The sequence below is a fragment of the Crinia signifera genome, chromosome 5 (genome assembly GCF_055691185.1).
Source record: "Crinia signifera chromosome 5, ASM5569118v1, whole genome shotgun sequence".
Classification (NCBI taxonomy): domain Eukaryota; kingdom Metazoa; phylum Chordata; class Amphibia; order Anura; family Myobatrachidae; genus Crinia; species Crinia signifera.
Window position 1 is genome coordinate 48,341,833 of NC_139221.1, and position 21,927 is coordinate 48,363,759.

Sequence of the window (21,927 nt, forward strand, 5' to 3'; positions counted from 1 at the left end):
AAATGTCTTTCCGGGCGGTCGGCCACACTGCCATCGCGAGGTTTTCTTTCTTAAATAGAAAAATCTTGAATCACCTTATTGTAAGCCCATTCAATGCTGTTTTTGTAAATGTCAAGGTATTTTGTTACACTTGTCAATTGCTCGTGATTCACCTAATAAAATGTGTTTAAAAAAAAAAAAAATAGCTGGAAGATGATCATGGATTACCACTGTGGGCCTATAACTAGAAGGCACCAGTATCTACAACATCCTGACTTTGGAGGTTTCCCACAATCCCAGGAGACAATAATAGCCAATGAATGAGGTGGGGCCACATATATTACAATTTAGCATGGGTTGCATGGGGCAAATTATGTTTGTTGTGCAGCTGGCCTCTCAGTACAGGGATGTTGTGATCTAATGACTGCTTTCATCACTATTAGATTTACTAGTAGAGTAGATATCCTTTCATTTCCCTTTGCTGTCAGAATATTAATATTTGCAAGTTCATTATCTCTATTATATTTCTGTATAAACCTTTTTATTGCTAAGATATTAGGGGTGAAATTTAATAGGATGGGAGATTCAGAAAGTGAGAGATTTGGTAAGAAATTTTAAAGCGGCAATTATGTATACGGCAAAATCAAACTGGTTTTGCCGTGTAAATGATTGCCTCTTTAAAAAACACTGGAGATTCCTTACCAGCTCTCTCACTTTCTGATTCTCTCTTCCTATTTAATTCCCCCCTTGTAGTTGCCCAAATCTGCCTAATTCTAAACTAGTCATGGTCTCACAGCACGCTATTTATATTGTCCTCCCATTATAATAATCCTTTCGAAATAAGGTACTGACATGGCACTCAGCACTGTACATTGAAGAGATTGCGACACAAATATCTTATTTAAAATTAAAATCATGAAACTGAAGGAACTTCTCAATTGAACTGCAAAGTTGGTCCAAACATAGTTCCTGGCATTTTAGTTCCTTTTAGTCAGGGCTATATGTATATGTTCAGATGAACTTTGGGTTTTCCCACTTCTGGCTCCAATTCAAATGATGGTGAAAGGGGGAGGGGATGAACTGTACACCCTTATTTGAACATGCTGAGGCTAGAAGTGCGCTGAAGGAAGAAAGAAGATGCCATTGCACACTCTAAGGGCAAACTATGGCCCTCCAAGTTCCATCATGCCTTGCCACATTTTTGCTATTAGGGAGTGCTAAAACTATGGCAAGGCATGCTGGGATGTGTAGTTTCACAACTTAAAGCCAGCCAGGTAAAATTATATTAGTTTGTCTATATTTACTCTAATCTTGCTTTCTCACTCTCTACAAGGTGGGTATCCTATTAGCAGTGCTAATTATTTGGCTGCAAAAATGGGTTAATATTGTGTTTTTAGTCTAATGGTTATTATAGGGCTATACAGTTATAGCCCTTTTTTTTTGGATGGATAACGTCCTGTTTTCGGGCAAAAAGACCTGGGATCTGGGATAAGTTTATAGATCGGTGGGTTGTCGTGAAACATGCTGACTAATTGGATTGCACCTGTGTGATCCATTAGCCACGGTAATTTGCCATGGCTAATTGGATACACCCCTACGTTTTTCTGCCTCACAACTTTATTCCCGGGAATACTGCACATAATACATAACAGAACCAGCAATATTGTGAAAACACTAAAGTGACTGTTGCTGTTCTGAACACGGTGTTTCTGACAAATGGCATCACAAATAGCAGTGTTGCATTATTAATCATCTCAATTCTTACTATGAACAAATCTTCTAGCATACATGCCCTTGGCTCTGCTTGTTTCTTGTATTTTTCCATCTTCATCCGATCATAAAAACTACTGTTGATCTAATATAGATCATTTCGTAACCGTAGCGCAGAATGATATTATTGAGCTATGTTCATGTCACTAATACAGATATTTCTGTGTACTGAAAACAAAACAATAAAGACAAGTGCAAATCATTTCAAATACATGCTTGGCAAAGGAACCACATTTTTATGTTACATTCTAATTTATATTCCCCAGACCTAATGTCCATTTTAGGCCCCCATACAGCATAGCCTCGGTTCCCCAATTTGACGGTACCATCAATCTACTGAACAGATGCGCCAAGCTGTGGCCATTGATGATCATCAGTGATTTGTAAGAGAATGGGGAATTTAAGCATGTTAAAAATCCCCATTTGTTGATTCCGACCATTTTCAGTTAGGATCAGGATTTTAAAAACATATTTAATATTTCCGATTCCCTGGCCATGGCCTTCTGGGGACTCGGAAATTGCCGCAATTTGGGGGTGTTCAGACCCGCTCGGAGCAGGCCGGAATTGGTGGGGGTCAGTGTATGCGTGAATATGTGCATGTGCGAATGCCTTTGGCAAGTGAACGCCCGGGGTTTTATGGGCGAGCCCATAGAAACTGTGGGCGTTTCCCTGCGAATGCTAACGTGCCGATGCGAATACAGGCATGTTGATGACTACTCGGGCGGACAGCTGCTGTAATATGACCTCAGTGCCTGCCCTGAATTCGGTCATCTCTGGCCAAGATAAAAGTCAGTCTGCTGGAAAAAATGATTTGATGGTCAGCGGACATAGGGCGGTATGCAATCATGGGTCACGACTGTCGATCCGTACCGACAGCTGTGACCCTGGCCTGTTTTGTTTTGCTCGACAGCATATCGCCAGGTAGGATTCAGTGTCACTCTTGGCGATCACCGAAAAAGGGGCGTGTCCATGTAAACGGCCGTGGATTGTCCAGATTCGGTCGTGTTCGTGACAATTCACAGGCGTTAACAACAATCTGCCTCTTCAATGCTGTCAGGCAAGAAGGTGCCCGCCGCTATTTCCCCCATCGGAAATATTATTATTATTATTATAATTTCATTTATAAGGCACCACAAGTGTTTCGCAGCGCCGTACAAAGGAACAATACAGGGAGTTAAAACTTAGCATAACATTGAATAAATAACAAAAATAGAGTACAAACAAAGAGCGCCACAGTTCAATACACATTACAGCTTAAATATAAGTAGTGAGGACTCAAATAGCGGCGGGGATTGCATACCCCCCTGAATCAGGCCCTTTGTTATGTGTGGAGGTTTTTACAAACACACATAAGCTTGCGACTGAATAAAGATATATATTGTGTTCTATGTTGTTAAGAGAACTAATTACTTGAGAAGGCAAAAAGTATAACAATAACATTCCTAGAATTCAATATATGATCATTCCTGTAGCTTTTTAGCATTTATGTATCTTCCTATTATGTTGCTTGGAATAATTATGTTATTCTTTTGTTCTGTTTTTAATGATTTTTCAATAGTGTTAAACCTAAGCACTGGTAAGGTAAAAAAAAGTGTGAAATGTAATAAGTATCATACTGTAAGTAGAGAAATAAAACAGACTCCAGTTCTTGGCTTATGACTTCTCTAATATACTGAATGTGAATCTGAGAACAATTTGGTAGCAAGTTTCCATGGACTCATTTGCTACAGTGAGACAGATGGAAGTCACACAAAGCAAGTTTAAAGAAGCAGGGTGCAAATGGTAATGTGCCCCTGTAACAATTAGTTCACATTGATTAAATCACACTCGTTATAGGGAATCCCATTCAACAATCGAGTACTTGTACAGTCATTGAATCTAGAGTGTCGTTTGTACAATGATTGCTTAATGTTTAAGTGGCCATCCAGATTATAGACAACATAGGCCATAAGCATTGAATTCTATTCGATTAATCTAAAGAACCATGGTACTTTAATTATGAAAATGTGTATGTGAGAAGTATCAACAATCTGATCTTAATAACACTGATTGAAGTTATTAGGCTTAGTACTAGGCATCTATATAAATATGTACTGATACGTATCAGCAATTGACATAGATATACAGACACATTCTAGATTAGAGTCTATGTAAATAGTGTGTGTGTGTGTGTGTGTGTGTGTGTGTGTGTGTGTGTGTGTGTGTGTGTGTGTGTGTGAGTGTGTGTGTGTGTGTGTGTGTGTGTGTGTCTGTCTGTGTGTCTGTGTATACTGTACTCCATACACATGCCTTTGGCAATACCATTTTATTTGCCAATCTATTGCAAAGTCCAGGCTGTTTGGTTTTGCCATGGATGATACTTTCCACGCACAACACAGAAATACTTACGGATATTATGTATATTCTCACAGAGTATTAGCATATGTGCCCACATTCTTTTCAATGAAACATCTGTTCCATTGTAGAAGACACACACTCACGTTCTCAGCTGCAAAGCAGATCTTGAGAACCCCTTTTGTAAACCGGAGCATTAGTGGGATTGAATGCTGCATTGAACTATTAAATTTACAAAGGATTGAAAAATAGGCAGACACTAATCTTGTGGCTGCATTCAATCATCGTGACTGGGGAAGAAACACATGCAGAGCGGAGACATCCATTTCCTGTTTATATGTGTCCGTACATACTTTACAAATGCACATACATTTGGTATTTGTTTCTTTATCTAATTGCTACAAATAAATTGTCATAAATCTGGATTTGAAACTCAGACAAATCACCACATTTCTAGGACAGTTTGGTTTAGGGAGACTCTGGGAAATACACATTGTTGTCGTGTCGGTTATTGCCAAATATTTGAATGTTGCTCATATTAGGGACACTGGAGCAGATGTATTAAAGCCACGTACACACTTGCCACTGTGGGGTGGCAGTTATCGTCAAGTGAATACTCACTTGTCCATGCTGACTCCAAGGGTAGCGATGGCAGAGGGGGGCGGCAAGGGGGAGCGACGGCCATGCTGCTGCTGCTGATAGCCATCGTTAACAAGGACCTTCCTCGCCCAGACATGCTGGACGAGGGATGGTGTCTTTAATGATGCGCAGGAGTGTGCATCGTTTACGACAGGGAGTGTACACACTAGGCGATATTGTTCACATAAAGTCCTTTCTGGGTGATATTGTGAACAATATCGCCTAGTGTGTATGGGGCCTAAGCCTGTGCGGAAATAAAGTGGAGATAAAGTAGAACGTGATAATGCACCGGGCATCAGCTCTGATTGAAAAATGACAGTTGGGAGTTGATTGGCTGGTTGCGTTATCACCTTTCACTTTATCATTACTTTATCTCTTCACCAGGCTTAATACATTCGCCCCACTGCCAACAATATATATGTCTAGTGTCCACGTGTAACCGAAACACTGCCATGTGCAAGCAGCGAGTGAAACTACATCTCTCTCTTTCTCTTTCACACGTACAGAAACACAGAGGCAATCACAAGATAGCAATAGCCAGTAACATATAAAATTCAAGTTTGGCAATATATTCTAGTGACCAAGGTTTCAGTGCTGATGAGCTGGTTACACTAGTGAAGCAATGTGGGGGCATATATATATATATACTGTTTGTTTATTTATATATATATATATATATATATATATATATATATATATATATATATAGCAATGGACAGAGTGCACCTTTAACTTGTTCCACCACCACTAGATTCAAGTGACTATAATTATTACAGACAATCTTGAAGCAATTGATAAATTTAATAAAATACAATAAAAAAACAATAAAATGTTTTCATCCGTTTGAAGCAGTTGATACAGTTCAATAACAAGTAGACAAACATCCAACGCATTTCATCAGCCTGAGAAGGATCCACTTGCTAGATCCATGATTAGAGACTTACCTGTGGACGACCAAACTATTGTTGTCCTCTTCCAGTTCTGCCAATTTTATTGAAATTTTTCATAGAAATTGATATAATTTGATTGTTCGTCAAAGAGTCCTATGAGGCTTATCAGTTTATACTGATCAGAAGGTGATCCATCTATAGTGGAATAAAATATTATTTTGTCCACTTTACACACCACATAGAACCTTACCCCTGAAGAAGTCGTAATGACGAAAGGCGTTGGATGTTTGTTTCCTTTTTATTGAACTGTATCAACTGCTTCAGACGAATGAAAACGTTTTATTGTTTTTTTTTATTACATTTATCAATTGCTTCAACAGTGTCTGTAATAATTATAGTCACTTGAATCTGGTGGTGGTGGTACCAGTAAAAGGTGCACTCTATCCATTGCTCTATCCACTTTCCTTTTCCCCCACTAACAGGGGGGACATAAAGAGTTGCTGCCAATACACAAATAAGTGCATTGAAAGGGTATTTTGTTTTTGTATATATATATATATATATATATATATATATATATATATATATATATATACACTGTACTGAACGGTTCTAAGTCAGTAATGTTCTTAAATGAGCACGGCCAGGTCCTCCCTCTGTGTTTGCAGTGGCTGCGTATCAGGCTATGTTTTAGATACTCTAGCTAGGCTTGACATGTTTATTGTGAAGAGCATGTGTAAAGCAGATAATAATTAGTTAGTAAATGGGCCGTGAACACCTTACAGCTACCTCAGCAATCTGTACCGAGTGTATTACACAAGTTGCAATCATAGACGGACCAAACAGCACTTGTTCCTCTCTGGCAAAGCTTGTACCAGTGGCAGGTTTTGTTCAGGTTGTTCATTTCCTCTTTTTATGCTCAAGTCAGACCTGGTCATCACTAGGCGAGATAGTGGCTTCCCGCAGACACATGGACCATCATAATATAAGACCTGATTCATAGGTGTATGCTAAAGCTTTTGTGATTCCAGCTACTATGCACAAATATACAAATCAGCCAGCGGGATTTTTACTGAGACGCCCACAGGTGATCTTAGCAATTTTTTTTACAAAGACGCAGCGATATTGTAGTGTACTGATACACCAGAGCCATCTTTAATGCATATGGTATCGCAGATGCAGGCAATGACATGCTCCAAAATGGCTAAGTCATGCCGGCATTGTTACAACTTGTGTTTTGGGCCCAAATAATCCCTTCCTGGTAATTATTTTTTGAATGAATCCTCCCCATGAGTGACTGCAGTAATGGACTTTGATACGTGCACACTCTACCAATTATCATGCCGCAAAAACATCGGAATAGCTGACAATTATTAATCTGGCCCATGAGACCTGATTCAGTGGTGGACCCAATGCCGATGTTTGCAATTTTATTGTACTGGGCATGTGTCTGAGTTGCAGGGCCAGATGTGCTAAGCTTCAAAAGTGATCAAATGGAGAGTGATAAACAACCAGTCAATCAGCTCCTGCTTGACATTTTTCAAACACAGTCTGTAACATGGCAGGTAGGAGCTGATTGGCTGGCTGTTTATCATTCTCCATTTTATCATTTTTGAAGCTTAGTGCATCTGTCCCGCATTCTGGATTTTGATGCAAAGTGATTGACAGTCGTTGAGCATTTGTGGGGGGTAATATGGAGGTGGCAAGTAAAATATGAGACATGTTGTGACCATTTCGGGGGTTGTATCCCAGTCTGAGTCATTTGTGCACAGTAACAATGGCCCAGTCGGTTTACTACCACCAAAGAGTTGCTCAGATGATCGATGGTGTATCTCTGTATGCAAGGGTTATGATAGAGACCATACCCAGTGGTTGGGACATTACATGTGTTTGCACAACCGCTGCATACAAAATCGCAGTCGGAATAGGATTTAATCCACCTTTGAATCAGGCCCATAGATCTGAAAATAGCGAAGACGTATATGAGAAGGGAAATGTTATAATTTAATCTAAACTGAAGTTTAAAAATATTGCATTCATTCAGCCATTTTATTTCTTGCATTTGCAGAGCTCGATTTTCGTGTGAAAGGATCTATCAGCAGCATTTCATCATTACATTGGTTCCTGGTGGCTTACAGATCTTGCTGTGCTAAGGCCCACCTCTAAGGTCACATATCACTCAGAAGGATCTGATTTCAAGCCTAGGTGGATGGGATATGTATCTCCGTAACTAATTCATCAGAAGATTTACAAAACTGAAAGGCGAAAAAGATGACCCACTTGCAAGCTGGACTTAGCCCAAAGACGATAGAGAAAGCCCGCTTGGAATTAAATGAAAATCCAGACACTTTACATCAGGATATCCAACAAGTCAGAGACATGATCATCACTAGACCAGACATTGGCTTCCTACGGACAGATGATGCCTTCATCTTAAGGTTTCTCCGAGCCAGGAAGTTCAATCAGATGGAAGCCTTCCGACTTCTCGCTCAGTATTTCCAGTATCGCCAGCTTAATTTAGACATGTTTAAAAACCTTAAGGCGGATGATCGAGGGGTTAAACGAGCTCTCATGGATGGATTTCCTGGCGTTCTTGACAACCGAGATCATTATGGGCAGAAGATTCTTCTACTTTTTGCAGCCAACTGGGATCAGAGTAGGTAAATGTAGATAGTGTTTACATATCTTCTATTGACTCTTATATAGAATGGCTGCTAAAATCAATTAACTGAAATGAAAACAGTAAGCAAAGGCAATATTATCTGAGAAAATTACTTATATGTATATATCACACATTATACTGCATTTCATTCTCAACAAACTATGATAGTAATTACAGTTATAAGTAATGTATGGACCATCCAATGTAACAATGGAACAGCAAAACTCTTAATATGAAAACTACTAATTGAAAGGCATTTTATGTATCTAAACCAGTGGTTCCCAAACTTTTTTGAATGACGGGACCCTAAAATATCAGAATTTCTTTTTCACGGCACCCCTAGACCAAGAGTTTGTAATTGACAAATTTGGAAAAAAATTTAATTAACTAAATTGTGTTTTAGATGTCATCCTTACATTCATTTATGTTTTGAGGGCCAAGATTGGCAACCACCATCTATGAATTTGCCTATTAAATTGATCATAAATATTTGAATTGATCTTGGACTACCAATCTAAGGCACCCTTGCAAGTGTCCTGAGGCACCCCAGGGTGCCACGGCACACAGTTTTGGAACCACTGATCTAAACTACAGATGGAGCTCCTCCCAACTACCTTCCTTAGGTCGTGGCTCACCATGGCTAGCCACGGCTATTTTATTGTTCTCAGCAGCAATACAATACGTAGAACAATACACTTGGGGATTAGCAGATTAAACCTATCACTCACTTAATCCTATTAAAGGGCTAGATGAAGAGAACTCCATCTGTATAGTTCATTTGAATACGAGAACTAGAAAGTAAATTTATAAACATTATACTATAAAACCCGCATAATGGTTACAGAGATAATCTTTACTTGCAAATAAAACTGTCGCTTAGACGAACCAAGCTTCTGCTTGGTTTACTTTGGGGTTTCGATTATAACCAAGCCCTGGCTTGGGCCTTCCCGCAATTTTGGATCTTGGGCCTAATTCAGACCTGATCACAGGACAAATTTGTTCTCAGAATGGGCAAAAAGCATGTGCAGAGAGAGTTAGATTTGGGTGAGTTATATTGTTTCTGTGCAGGGTAAATACTGGCTACTTTATTCTTACGCTGAAATTTAGATTTCAGTTTGAACACACCACACCCAAATCTCTCTCTGCACATGTTATTTCAGCCCCACCTGCAGTGCACATAGTTCGGCCCATTTTGAGAACAAATTTGTCCTGTGATCAAGTCTGAATTAGGCCCCTTGAGTGATTTGGATGGATGTGATCCCTCCTTCCAGTATCAAAATTGTTTGGAACAGGAAATGACTGTAAAGGAATGTTATTGATGTTGATAATAACTACATTGGGGAAAAAAAAAGTTACACGATTTAAGTTAGCTGTTTTTTTAAATTTTTAAATTTAAATCCCAAAACATGTGAGGCTGGTTTTGCCAAAATAAAACATTCTAGTATTTTAGGAACAAAACCAAAATACAGGGTTCTTGATGCATCTTTACTTTAAAGCAGGGTTGCCGACCCCCCAGGAATTACCGGGAGGATCCCGAAAATCGGGTCCTCCTCCCGGCCCCCTGAAAAGGTGGACAACCCTCCCGGATTCCGGGGGACCCCCACGCCACCCCCCGATTGCAGAGTCTTCCCCCATACCTTTTGGATTGAAATGCGTCAATCCGCGGGTCTCAGAGGAGGGGCGGAGCTAAAATGTCCACAATCGCATCATTTTAATGATGTAAAGCTCAAGCAGCGCCCCCCGAACTGCAGCTGGAAGTCTCCTCTCCGGGCTTCTCCCGGAGAGGAGACAGAAAAAGTTGGCAACCCTGCTTTAAAGTAGACCTGTCTCCATGTCCTCTAACATAACACCCAACATCTGCTTTCGTCAACCTGGGACCTCAGGGGGTGTGGCTTCTGATAAGAGGGCATGACATTGTGCGGGGAGAGGGCGGGGCAGCACTTCCTGAGGGAAGCCCTGGCTCGCCTCCCTGCACTGTATGGATGCCATGTATATGTGCACTGTGACCTAGGACAGTATGTCTCATAGTGTTATGTTAATACAGTATGCTTTACTACATACATCTTATTGCCCCAAAAATCTTCCCTGTAACCGCATTCACTGACCATTTAGTTCAGCGTTTCTTGCTCCAGCCTGCATAAAACTATGACACATGAGTGGAGGAAGCTGGAGCAAGCATAACATGTACAGTCTAACATAAACCTATATGGGGCTGACAGACTAGAGGGCTCACCCCCATGGCTGCTTTTTATGCATGTCACAGATCTACTAGATCTGTGTAGACTGGTGGAGCCCTGCCCAGCAGCCAGCAGAGTGTGATGAGTGAAATTCTCTTTACCAGGAAAATGGTTTTTAAGTAGCAATGAGCTGCTCAGATTTGGCTTATGGCCCCCATACATCAGCAATCACAATTAATTGCTTCTCAGATCCAGTGATTTTTCCCCCCAGATAAATGGTTTCTTCAGTCTATTTGACTTGCCCACTCATTACAGATTTGTTTCAGTGATTTTTTTCCTGTTAGAATGCCCACACATACAAAAATGAAACTCCAATGAAACAAGATTTTTAAACATGTTTAAAAATCTGATTCAGCAATCGATTGGCGATCCCTATTAATTTTTGATTGGGATCGCCAAAAGGGGGAGCCCACACATTAAAGATGAATTGTGACAATCATCTCCAGAACGGAGGATTGTCACCAATGTTCCCTCTAATGTTACGAAGGCTGTGTGCGGCAAAAGATTTTGGCTGTGCAACTTTGGAAGGAAATTGAAATTTTGAGCATCACTTATATATAACTGGAAAATGACGTTCACATACCCTCCAACTGTACCGATTTAGCCGGTACAGTACCGTTTTTTTTACGGTCTGTACCGGCTAAATCAGAGTGTACCGATTGTACCGCTTTTTCAAAGATTCAGACGGCTCCTCCTTTTATTGCATTACGGGCACGGAGAATGAAAGGATCATTCTCTTCCGAATCTGGCCCCACTCCAGCATGGCGGCACCCTCTCCGTTCCCAGGGGTGCATTGCGGCGGGTCCCGGCAGCGTGCGCCGCATCATGACGTCACGCAGCCCGCGGACCCTCCCACACTGGAGAGATGCACTGGAGAGATGCACTGGAGAGATGGGACGTGACAGGGAGCGTTAATTTGTATGTGTATAATATAAGGGGAGTGTTGGGAGTGTTAAAATGTCCAGTACGCATTCGGAAAGGGGGGTGTGGACACGCCCCCTTTACCATTGACCACGCCCCCTTTTCGAATGTGTACAGATTTCTATCATTCATATGTTGGAGGGTATGCGTTCAGTATTTGTGTTAACTTTAAAATGATATTAAACATTTAAACATTCAAAACACAGCATACAATGTAGTTAATGGGTGAAACACACATTAATTGAGTCCACAACTGCAAAAAGGGACCACTGCTGCTTTGTGCACTCTGTTGTAATGTCTGTGCGCATGCTCGGCGAGTTGTGTGCGCGCGCACGCGTGCACAGCTTAGAGGGAACACTGATTGTCACAATTAATTGCTGATGTATGGGTTCCATTAGTACTTCCTGACAGTTCACATCTAAAAGAAAAGCCAAATGTACTTTTCCCAGATATGAATACCCAACAACAAAATTCACCTGGGTTTCACTTGGATACAAGGACATTGCTATCAACTAACCCATCTGGTGCGGTAACTACTGTATGTTTTCATCATAATTATCCTGGGCATACTAGGAACGGACTCTCCTTACTGCTACTTTAGTGTGGAAATGGGCTTTTAACCGTATTTTAATTTTCATGTTCCTAATTTATGACATTTTCATCACATATTGTACGTATGTGTATTTTATGTCTATTTTAGTAAAAATTTCTGTAAAGATCATCCAATTCTTTTCAAATTATTTTTAGCACTGCTACTTCTTTCTTTTCATTGCTGATTATGCCCTATTCATTTTATGGTCCACTGAGAACAATTTGAACTTGATCTCTTCCATAAAATGCAGGAAGGTCACACAGCTCCAGCAGCACATCTGAGGTCAGAGGAGGGACGTACAGTCTGCGACACATTACCTTCTTCTCTCCTCTGTGGGAGGAGCAAGACAAGGTGGTGCTGAAAGCCTGTAAGATCATATACAGTCCATGTCATTGTCTGTACTGCCTTGAAGTGTGGTATACTGACTGGTTTGAAATATCACATTATGAAAATATTCAGTTAGGTGACATTATACACTGCCCAATTGTGTTTTTTGGCATTGTATAATATTGTGGTGTGGTGTGGCATATATTGTAAGAGACAAAAGTGTTTTGATATGGAGACCATACCCTGACATGACATAATTAAGGAGCATGGCAAGTAACACATTATCACAGTCTTGTCACATACTGTATTCCCTATCTCTGACCCCAGGCAATGTTCTTTGCAATCCCTTCTATGTAGTGCTGTTTCTACCTTGGAAGGAATGTTGAAGGACACCTTTTGTTGTAGAAAGTCAGTACTGCAAGTTCTGCATGAGGTGGCATAACACCACTGAATGCTGCCTCAGAGCTGCTGTTAGTTGCTCTTCTCCATTGCGGTGACAGTTGGACCACCAGCTTTGTCTGTGTAAGAGTTATAAAGGAACTCATCAGTACCATTTCATGGGATCACTATTTTATCAACACCATGTTGACATGAGAATCCTACTGGTGAAATGCAGTGGTTGTTTAGGTACGTTCTCTAAACCTAGCCATAAATTTGAGGCGCTCTACTGTGGATTATTTTTCTAATGTTCACAACACTCACTTACATAAGGAGGAGGAGATCTCAGAAGTTTTCTTCCAGGCATTATTTCTCTCCAAGATACTGTACATGCAAAGGAAAACCAAATAAAAATATATTTAGTGTAGTAAGTCCAAACAAGAGTTTCATACAAACGTAACCAGGGGTAAGAGTTCTTAGGTTTGGTGTGGACTTTATAATCCGTATAGTATGGTGATTGATGATCTCATTATAAGGTCACCTCGTGTATCAGCATGGTAAATATAATGCTTACATGTTACTTACATGGAAAGGGTTAAGTCCCCATATATAAAGGTTTCTTTAAGGAATAGCGATGTCCTCACAACCAATATTGTATATTTCTATGAAATGCTTACTTGTAGCTTACATGTGATGGTACTCATATCAAAGTTTCTTTAATGAAGTCTTTCCACCGAAAACCAAAAAATCATCTTTTTATTAATACAATATAGTGAACAAAAAATGCGGGTGCTAGATTTTAATCACCAAAAAAACCCTGGTGGCAAAGATGGATACCCGGGTAGCTCACCTTGGGTAGATTGGTATATGGGGCAACACAGCAAATAAAAACAAAGAGTGTAGTGGCACCTGACCAACGCGTTTTGACTTCTAGACAGTCTTTTTCAAGGTGGTGCCATTTACAGTCCTCCTGGGGTTAGTTACCAGGTTAGTTACCCTTATCTTAGGGGCGTCCCACTGAGAATGCAGGCATGGTGTTGCTTGCTCAAGGGATACTGTATGATTGCCTGATTCTGGTATTATTTTTCCATAATTATTATGAGGTCTTTGGGCGGTGATTTCTATGTAAATGTGCTTACAATGCAGGATTGTAATTGCCAAGCAGCACGTCTAATATTGTTGTTGTCGGATTTGATTAGATTTTTATTTTTCTAAATGTGATGCTGGGGAGATTAGGAAGCTATTTAAAATGAGTAAATGCATTAGTGTCTCGTGTTCATATATTTCTTTATTCCCAAGCAATGCACATTGTATAGGATCCTGGTGTCAAGTGAAACATTTACCTCCAATCCATTATTAAGGTGCCAGTTGATCTTTCAAAAACTGCTGGCAACTTGGTTACACTGTATGAAGTCATATTTCATATGGACTAGCCTAGGCATAATTACAAACATGTCCCCACCCTGTACCTGACAATGTAAATAATAAATAGTAGCTGCTATAACCACAAGAGTTCCCTATGAGGTTTTCCCCACTTTTAAAGCATGTATTAGGATGGGACCAGGACCTTATAAGTGGTTATGATCAACAATGTATGAATGCCTGAGGGGGCCCGTGTGTAGCCATAGTCCCAAACCCTCATTCCCTTTTTAAACATCTATCTGTTAGTGGTCAATACAGTATAAATTAACGGTACTTGTTTCCTAGCACGGCGCCCATCGCATCGCATACCATAAGGCATATGATGGTATGCGATGCGATGTTACACGATGGCAGTCGATGTTATACAATTTTAAATTGTATACCATCGCATTGTATGCCATATACAATGGTATACGATTTAAAATTGTATAAGCACCCTAATGGGTGTTTTCAATGTTAAATGTGCCCCTATAAGATATATAATTGTATAAGCACCGTAATGGGTGCTTACAATGTTAAAAGCACCCCCACTATCAACGCCAACCCGAAGCGTGGTGAGCGCAGCGAGCCCGCGAGGGGCGGGGGTACGCGTCCTCCGACCTCTTCATACCCCCACTATCCACATCGGAGTGGAGTTGATCTTATATAGTGTGGCGAGCGCAGCGAGCCACCGAGCCCGAAGTGTGGCGTGCATAGCGCACCCCGCGAGGGGACGTGGAATACTCACGGGGCTCACTGCGCTCGCCACGCTTCGGGCTCGGTGGCTCGCCACGCTTCGGGCTCGGTGGCTCGCTGCGCACGCCACACTATATAAAATCAACTCCACGCCGACGTGGATAGTGGGGGTATGAAAAGGTCGGAGGACACGAACCGCCGACCCTCACGGGCTCGCTGCGCTCACCACACTTTGGGTTGGCGTTGATAGTGGGGGTGGCGTGGGGGTGCATTTAACATTGTAAGCACCCATTAGGGTGCTTATACAATTAAAAATCGTATAGGGGGGCCATTTTCCATTGAAAAAACCCATTAGAGTGCTTATACAATTAAAAAACGCATTGCATGCGGGCATATGGCATGCGATGCGATACAATGCATATGATGCCATACGACTGAATATCGTGGGCGCCGTGCTAGGAAACAAGTACCAAATTAACAGCCAGTAAAACTAGCATAGAAAGATATTATATACTGTATGTAGAGAAATGTGTGGTTTTGGTACTTGTGTATTATCTGGGCGCCCGATTTTTTCATCGCATGCCACTACTTAAGGCATGCGATGCGATGCGATGTGATTTTTCATTGTAAAGACCCGATTTTTAATTGTATAGTCACCCATGGGTGATTTCATACCCCCACTATCCATCTACGCATGGAGGTTGATTTTATACAGTGTGATGCGATGCGATGCAATACAATGAAAAAATCGGGCGCCCAGATATTACACAAGTACCGTGGTTGTCATTGTCAAACAACAAGCGCTCCTTCCTGGCACCATTTTCCCAGTGATGTTTGGGAAGAGGGCACATGTGCACTAGAGAGCAAAGTCTGTGAAGCAGTTCCACAGTGTTTGCTTTCTCAAAAGGTGTATTGGGAGCTTGTCTGGTGGAATTCTAATAGCAGCTACTTCAGGATATTGGGCCTGATTGTGGTTGACTCGGTAAGCTGCGAAGATCGCTGCGCAGCTTACCGAGTCCCAGAGTGCCTGCCCCGCCCAAACACCCCCCCCCCCATGCCATCATATCCCCTCGCTACCAAGTGTGGGGATGTGTCATGAAAACGCATCCCCTCGCATGAGCCCGCAGCAGGAGAAATCAGTCTGTGGTCATCAACCATCAAATGTTTTCTCCAGGACATGCAAATATAAGTCAATGGAGACTGACTCTTATATATGCGGGCTCCAGGACAAAGACATTTGCATGGGAATGCCCAGCGTTTGCATGGGCTCGCATTCCCATGTCCTAGCGCCACTTTAACATCAATGACAGCTTGAAGTCTTTTGTGGTAGTTGTGGATGAGGCTCTTTATTTTCTCAGATGCTAAAGCTGCCCATTCTTCTTCGCAAAAAGCCTCCAGTTCCTGTAAATTCTTGGGCTGTCTTGCATGAACTGCATGTTTGAGATCTCCCCAGAGAGGCTCCTTGATATTGAGGTCAGGAGACTGAGATGGCCACTCCAGAACCTTCACTTTATTCTGCTATAGCCAATGACAGGTGGACTTGGCTTTGTGTTTTGGATCATTGTCATGTTGGAACGTCCCATGCGCAGCTTCCGGGCTGATGAGTGCAAATTTTCCTCCAGTATTTTCTGATAACATGCTGCCTTCATCTTGCCATCAATTTTGACCTAGTTTCCAGTGCTTTTGTAGCTCACACATCCCCAAAACATCAGCGATCCACCTCGGTGTTTCACAGTAGCAATGGTGTACCTTTCATCATTGGCCTTGTTGACTCCTCTCCAAATGTAACGTTTATGGTTGTGGCCAAAAAGTTACATTTTGGTCTTATCACTCCAAAGGACTTTATTCCAGAAGGTTTGAGGCTTGTGCTGTTTGGAGTATTGTAAGCGGGATGCTTTTTGGCATTTGCGTAGTAATGGCTTTCTTCTAGTGACTCGACCATTCAGCCCATTTTTCTTCAAATGCCTCCTTATTGTGCATCTTGAAACAACTACAACACTTTTATTCAGAGAGTCCTGTATTTCAGCTGAAGTTATTTGTGGATTTTCCTTTGCAACCCGAACAATTTTCCTGGCAGTTGTGGCTGAATTTTTTGTGATTCCACAGAATCCCTCATTTTCCACTTCCTAATTAGAGTTTGAACACTGCTGATTGGCATTCTCAATTGCTTGGATATCTTTTTATATCCCTTTCCTGTTTTATACAGTTCAGTTACCTTTTTCAGCAGATCCTTTGTCAATTCTTTTGCTTTCCCCATGACAGAATCCAGACACATCAGTGCAGCACTGGATAAAATGCATGGGTCTTTCAGGAGACCAGAAACTCACTGACCTTTTATATACACAAATATATATAATTAACACTGTTGTTAAGAGAGCGCACATATGACACTTGAGAATTGTTCACAATCAAACACAATTAATTTTTATTAATACAATTAATTAGTTAATAAGCAACAGTCATAAAAATAAAAAGTATTAATTATAACATATAAAATCAGTAAAGGACAGTAGACATTAAACAGTTTATAGAAACCTCTTAAACCAGTCCTTATATTATATAAGTATATACTTGGGAGGTATACTGGTGTGACTTTGATAGGGGGGATGGCGGGGTGGCGAGGGGCACCGGGGGAGGCGGCGGAGAAATCACCGTAGCCACGGGGCGCGCGCGAGTGTCTCGTGCACGCGCGCCCCTGGTGAGAGCCGGCCGCTGGCAAGAACTAGGCCGGCTCCATCTGTAGTTCACATTTATATTGGGTAGTAAATGACCCATTTTTGGGCGATAACACATGGAATCCGGAATAAATTCCCAGACCAATTGCATTATTGCTCAAAAACTGGTCTCTGGCAGTACTTTACCATCGGTCCCCCTAGAAGATTACAGCTGCAGTTATTAAGCTGATAACTGCAGCTTATCAGGGCCAGTTGGATAGCTCCAGCTGAATCCATTATCGCAGCTACTGTAATTGTATATAGGCCATAACCTCCCCAGTGTGATAATATCATCATGCTCTGTCTCATTCTTGCACCTAGCAACAGTAACTATTAAGTTTTCCAGGTGAGGGGTTGGCAATGTTCTACCAAATGTGAATCCAATTCAGGAATGCTGTAGAACAGATTTGAAACTTGAGGCGTGATTTCAACTTGTATGGAATTGATTACAAATAAAAGACAAATGCAGCATTGGATCATCATTTTGACCATCGTTTAGGATACATGACGTTAGCAGTCCGTGGTCAGCCTACACAAGCCGAAGCTTACTCAGACTTTCCATAGTATCTGGACAGCCAAGTCCAGGAAGTCTGCATGTGACAACACAGAACCTGGGCCCCGATATGCCTCCCAGATACCGCAGCATGTCAATCAAGCTTCAGCGAGGAGAGGGCTGCAAGCAATATTGCTAGACCCACAAACCTCTGAATTTTGCATAAAAATCCAAGGGAGTTCCCACAGCAATTCTAATCGGTGATCTGCTAAGTTGGAGAATGCCAGTACTCATGGTTGTGTAGTCGCAAGTACTCCCATTTTCCGACTTAAGTGCCCCGTGGCAATGCTGATTGTGCAACACTAGGGCTTAAAACTGCTTTGCCACCCTAGGTTTTTTTTTTTTAGATTTCTGCTCGCACCCACAGGTGCCGATTTATGTTTTTGTTGGTGGGTGCTCGAGCCAAAAATATAGGGGAGTGGCTTCATGGGAAAGAGGCGTGGACACAAAATAATACTGATTTATATTACGCAGCACAGTTATCTCCAATATTCAAATTATGGCAACAGTGCCAAATACATAAATGCCCCCACAGTGCCAAATACATAAATGCCCCCCACAGTGCAGGTACCTTTGCCAGCGACAAGGGAGGGGAGGTGCAGTGGGACACGGGCGGGTGGACCGCTGCTGAGCGGGTGGGTGCTCATCAATTTCCGTGGGTGCTCGGGCCCTCAAGCACCCACAGAATCGGCACCTATGCTCGCATCCCCAGCAGAAATCCTCTAGTTGAAGGTAGCGGCTTGCTGATTAGCATAGCTGCAGGATTTCCCTCCTGGCGCTATTCATTGAGAACCGTACTGAATGGACCCCATTGACATTGGGAGATAGTTGTGCTTGGCTATAAATTAACTAGGTAAGCTAATCATTTATGCTCAGGCAATGTGGTATATTCTGTTGTCACAATGAAAGTGGGGTGGCAGCGAGAAAATACAATTTATTTCTTCATCACTGAGCATCTCACTAATGGAATGTGTGCATTTCCCCTAATCTGTTCCCAATAAATTAGTTCAGAGCCTTTCTATCACTGTTAATGTTTCGGTAACATATATTTTGCTTTATGGATTGCCTGGTTACTGCTTTGTTGTGTTCTGTAAACAAGAAAAGTGAATCTGTGATTTCAGTAAGTGCCAGATACATTAAGCTTCAAAATGTGATAAAATGGAGACTGATAAACAGCCAGCCAATCAGCTCCTGCCTGACATTTTTTTAAACACAGTCTGTGACATGGCAAGTAGGTGCTGATTGGCTGGCTGTTTATCACTCACCATTTTATCACTTTTTGAAGCTTAGTACATCTGGCCCTAAACCTCTCAAACTATGTGAAAATGGCTCATTCACTTTATTGGATAATTCGCTCATCAATGAATCTGTACCAGGTTTTCTTTCATCAAAATATTTCACTGTATGGGCCTGATTCAGCAAAGCTCCCTAAGAAGCGGGCATTCGCTGCATAGCGAGCCCTAAAATACTGCCCCCTCCCCCGCCAGCCAAACCCCCCTGAACTGACTTTTATTTGCTCTGTCCTGTGACGTAAGCGGCTCGCCCCCGGCAGGCATTAGCCCGCCTACATTCCCAGGGGAACGACCGGCGTGTTCATGGGGACGCCCCATTTCCGCCCCCAGCCCTCCTTCCCCACAACAAACGGCCTGGCGAATGTGTAAAGGTGCCCACACACGCACCGATCCCGGCGGTGCAATGCTATACGATGGGGTGCGCGCTCCGGCGGCACCCCATCGCACAGTACAAAAAGTATGTGCTGCACATACTTTTTGTACTAGCTTTTTCTAGCATAGCATCGCATGCACATCGCATGCACAAGGCATACGATGCGATGCTATGTGTGCTAGTTAAGCCCACAACGTACGCCGGGATCGGTGCGTGTGTGGGCACCTTTAGTTGCCGAAGCCGTTCGATGCTGGCTTTGCACATGCACAAAAATACGCATGCGCAAACCTCGACTATTGGGGCTGGGAACTAATTTGGATCGTTACAAACGATCCTGAATCGGCCCCTATACGTGTACTAAGCAAAGATTGCAGTAGCATTCTATATTCTCAGGATACTGCAGAATGACTACAAGAAGATCATTCTTTTTGACTTGTACTGGTATGAGATTACAGAATGCCCACCAGGTCATTCTGCATACCAGCGGGGACCCCTTGCTCTTTATTTCCCATCATGTTGCTGTTTGTTATATTTATTGGTGATTGTCTCCCTAATGTACAGTGCTGCGGAATATCTCATTATAATTGAGAAATTACCCTGTACCTTTCTATATCAAGAATTCACCCTTGAGCAGTGGTAATGCCGAACCACACGAGTACCTTGCAGCCGATAAGCTCTCCGGTCTCCATGGCAACCTCACTACAGCTTTCATCAGCTACAGTGCATCTTAACCTCTGGTGTGACTAGATGCCTTTTAGTCCGTTTGCAGAAAGTGAATTGTTAAGGCATATGCCTGTCAGATTCACTGGAACAGATCACCATAAAATACAAATCAATTGCAGAAGCTGGTAACTCATCCTACACGGCAGCCATGATATTACATGCATGATAGCACACGCTAAAGATCATTTATGAATCTCAAAACATGCGGGTGAAATGCATATTAAATGGAACAATTGCACATTGTAAAGAGTATAACTACATTCAGATTTTGGGAACTATCCCCAGTGAAGGTCATTTGCAGAACTTAAACCTTTGAGTGCCAATGTTGCTGTGAGCGATGCTCAAAATATTTGCTCACAGCAACTGTTCTTGTAGTATAAATAAATGCGAATAAAGCCAAGTCGTCAATCCATTGAAGTTTAGTTCAATATTGCGCCCAAAAAAAGAACAGTAGCTGTGAGTGACACTAATGCTGCCCATACACTTGTGAGATATTGTATACAATCATTAGATTTCGACAAATTCTGGCCGATAAATCAAATGATTGTATGCATTTTTAAGGGACTTTTAAAGGGCCGTCGAATGTCGCGGCGATAGATATTATCGAATTGTAGAAGCAGTCGCATGTGGTTTTTAACCACATGCGATTGCTCAAATACAATCCATGGGTGGGGGGCGGGGGGGACGCATTCAGCGGTGTGGGGTTTGGGGAGAGGGGGCCCTAGGGACCGCTGGCGGCGTACCTACGTCTCGTATCGGGGCGGCGGAGTAGTGTAGCGCTAGCAGTAGCACTTGCGGTCAGTGGTGGTGGGAGAATTGTTTAAAACACTGGGCTGCCCTGTGATTGGTTGAGAGAGCTCAGCCAATCACAGGGCAGCCCAGTGTTTTAAACAAATCTGCCGCCACCGCTACTGCTAGCATACACTACTCCGCCGCCCCCTGCCCACCCTCTTCCAGCACCCGATGTGCCATCGGAAGATGACATGCGACATCGGGTGCTGACTTTTGCACCCAAAAATATGATCGGATTTGATGGACATCGTACTTCGATGTCGCATCGAATCTCATCGCATAAGTGTATGGGCACCGTGACATTTTTCAGCAGATATTTTGAGGATCTCTGACAGCAACTTTGGCACTTAGAGGGTTAATACAGATTTTTGGGCTCAGATGGAAAAGCATGCTAGGCAGACCGAAAACATTAATATTTAAAGTCCAGCCTACATCCCATTTAAAACAGCACTCATTTCACAATTTTTCCTCTTAAACTTTGTTCCTCTGTAAGGGTCCTATTTATTATTTATTTATTAACAGTTTCTTATATAGCGCATACATATTACGCAGCGCTGTACAGAGAATATTTGACCATTTACATCCGTCCCTGCCCCAGTGGAGCTTACAATCTATATTCCCTACCATGTATACACACACACACAGACATTCTAG

The 21,927-nt window shown here is 42.1% G+C and overlaps 1 protein-coding gene across 2 annotated transcripts in view; it reads left to right on the forward strand.

The window, feature by feature from the left end:
• Positions 1–21,927, forward strand: part of CLVS1 (clavesin 1) — a 57,616-nt gene that overhangs the window by 4,602 nt on the left and 31,087 nt on the right. For both annotated transcript variants that reach the window (XM_083187151.1, XM_083187152.1), the window contains exon 2: positions 7,681–8,272. In XM_083187151.1, coding sequence (XP_083043277.1) covers positions 7,884–8,272 — 389 coding nt within the window. In that variant the 5' untranslated portion in view covers positions 7,681–7,883. The remainder of the gene's footprint in view (positions 1–7,680; positions 8,273–21,927) is intronic.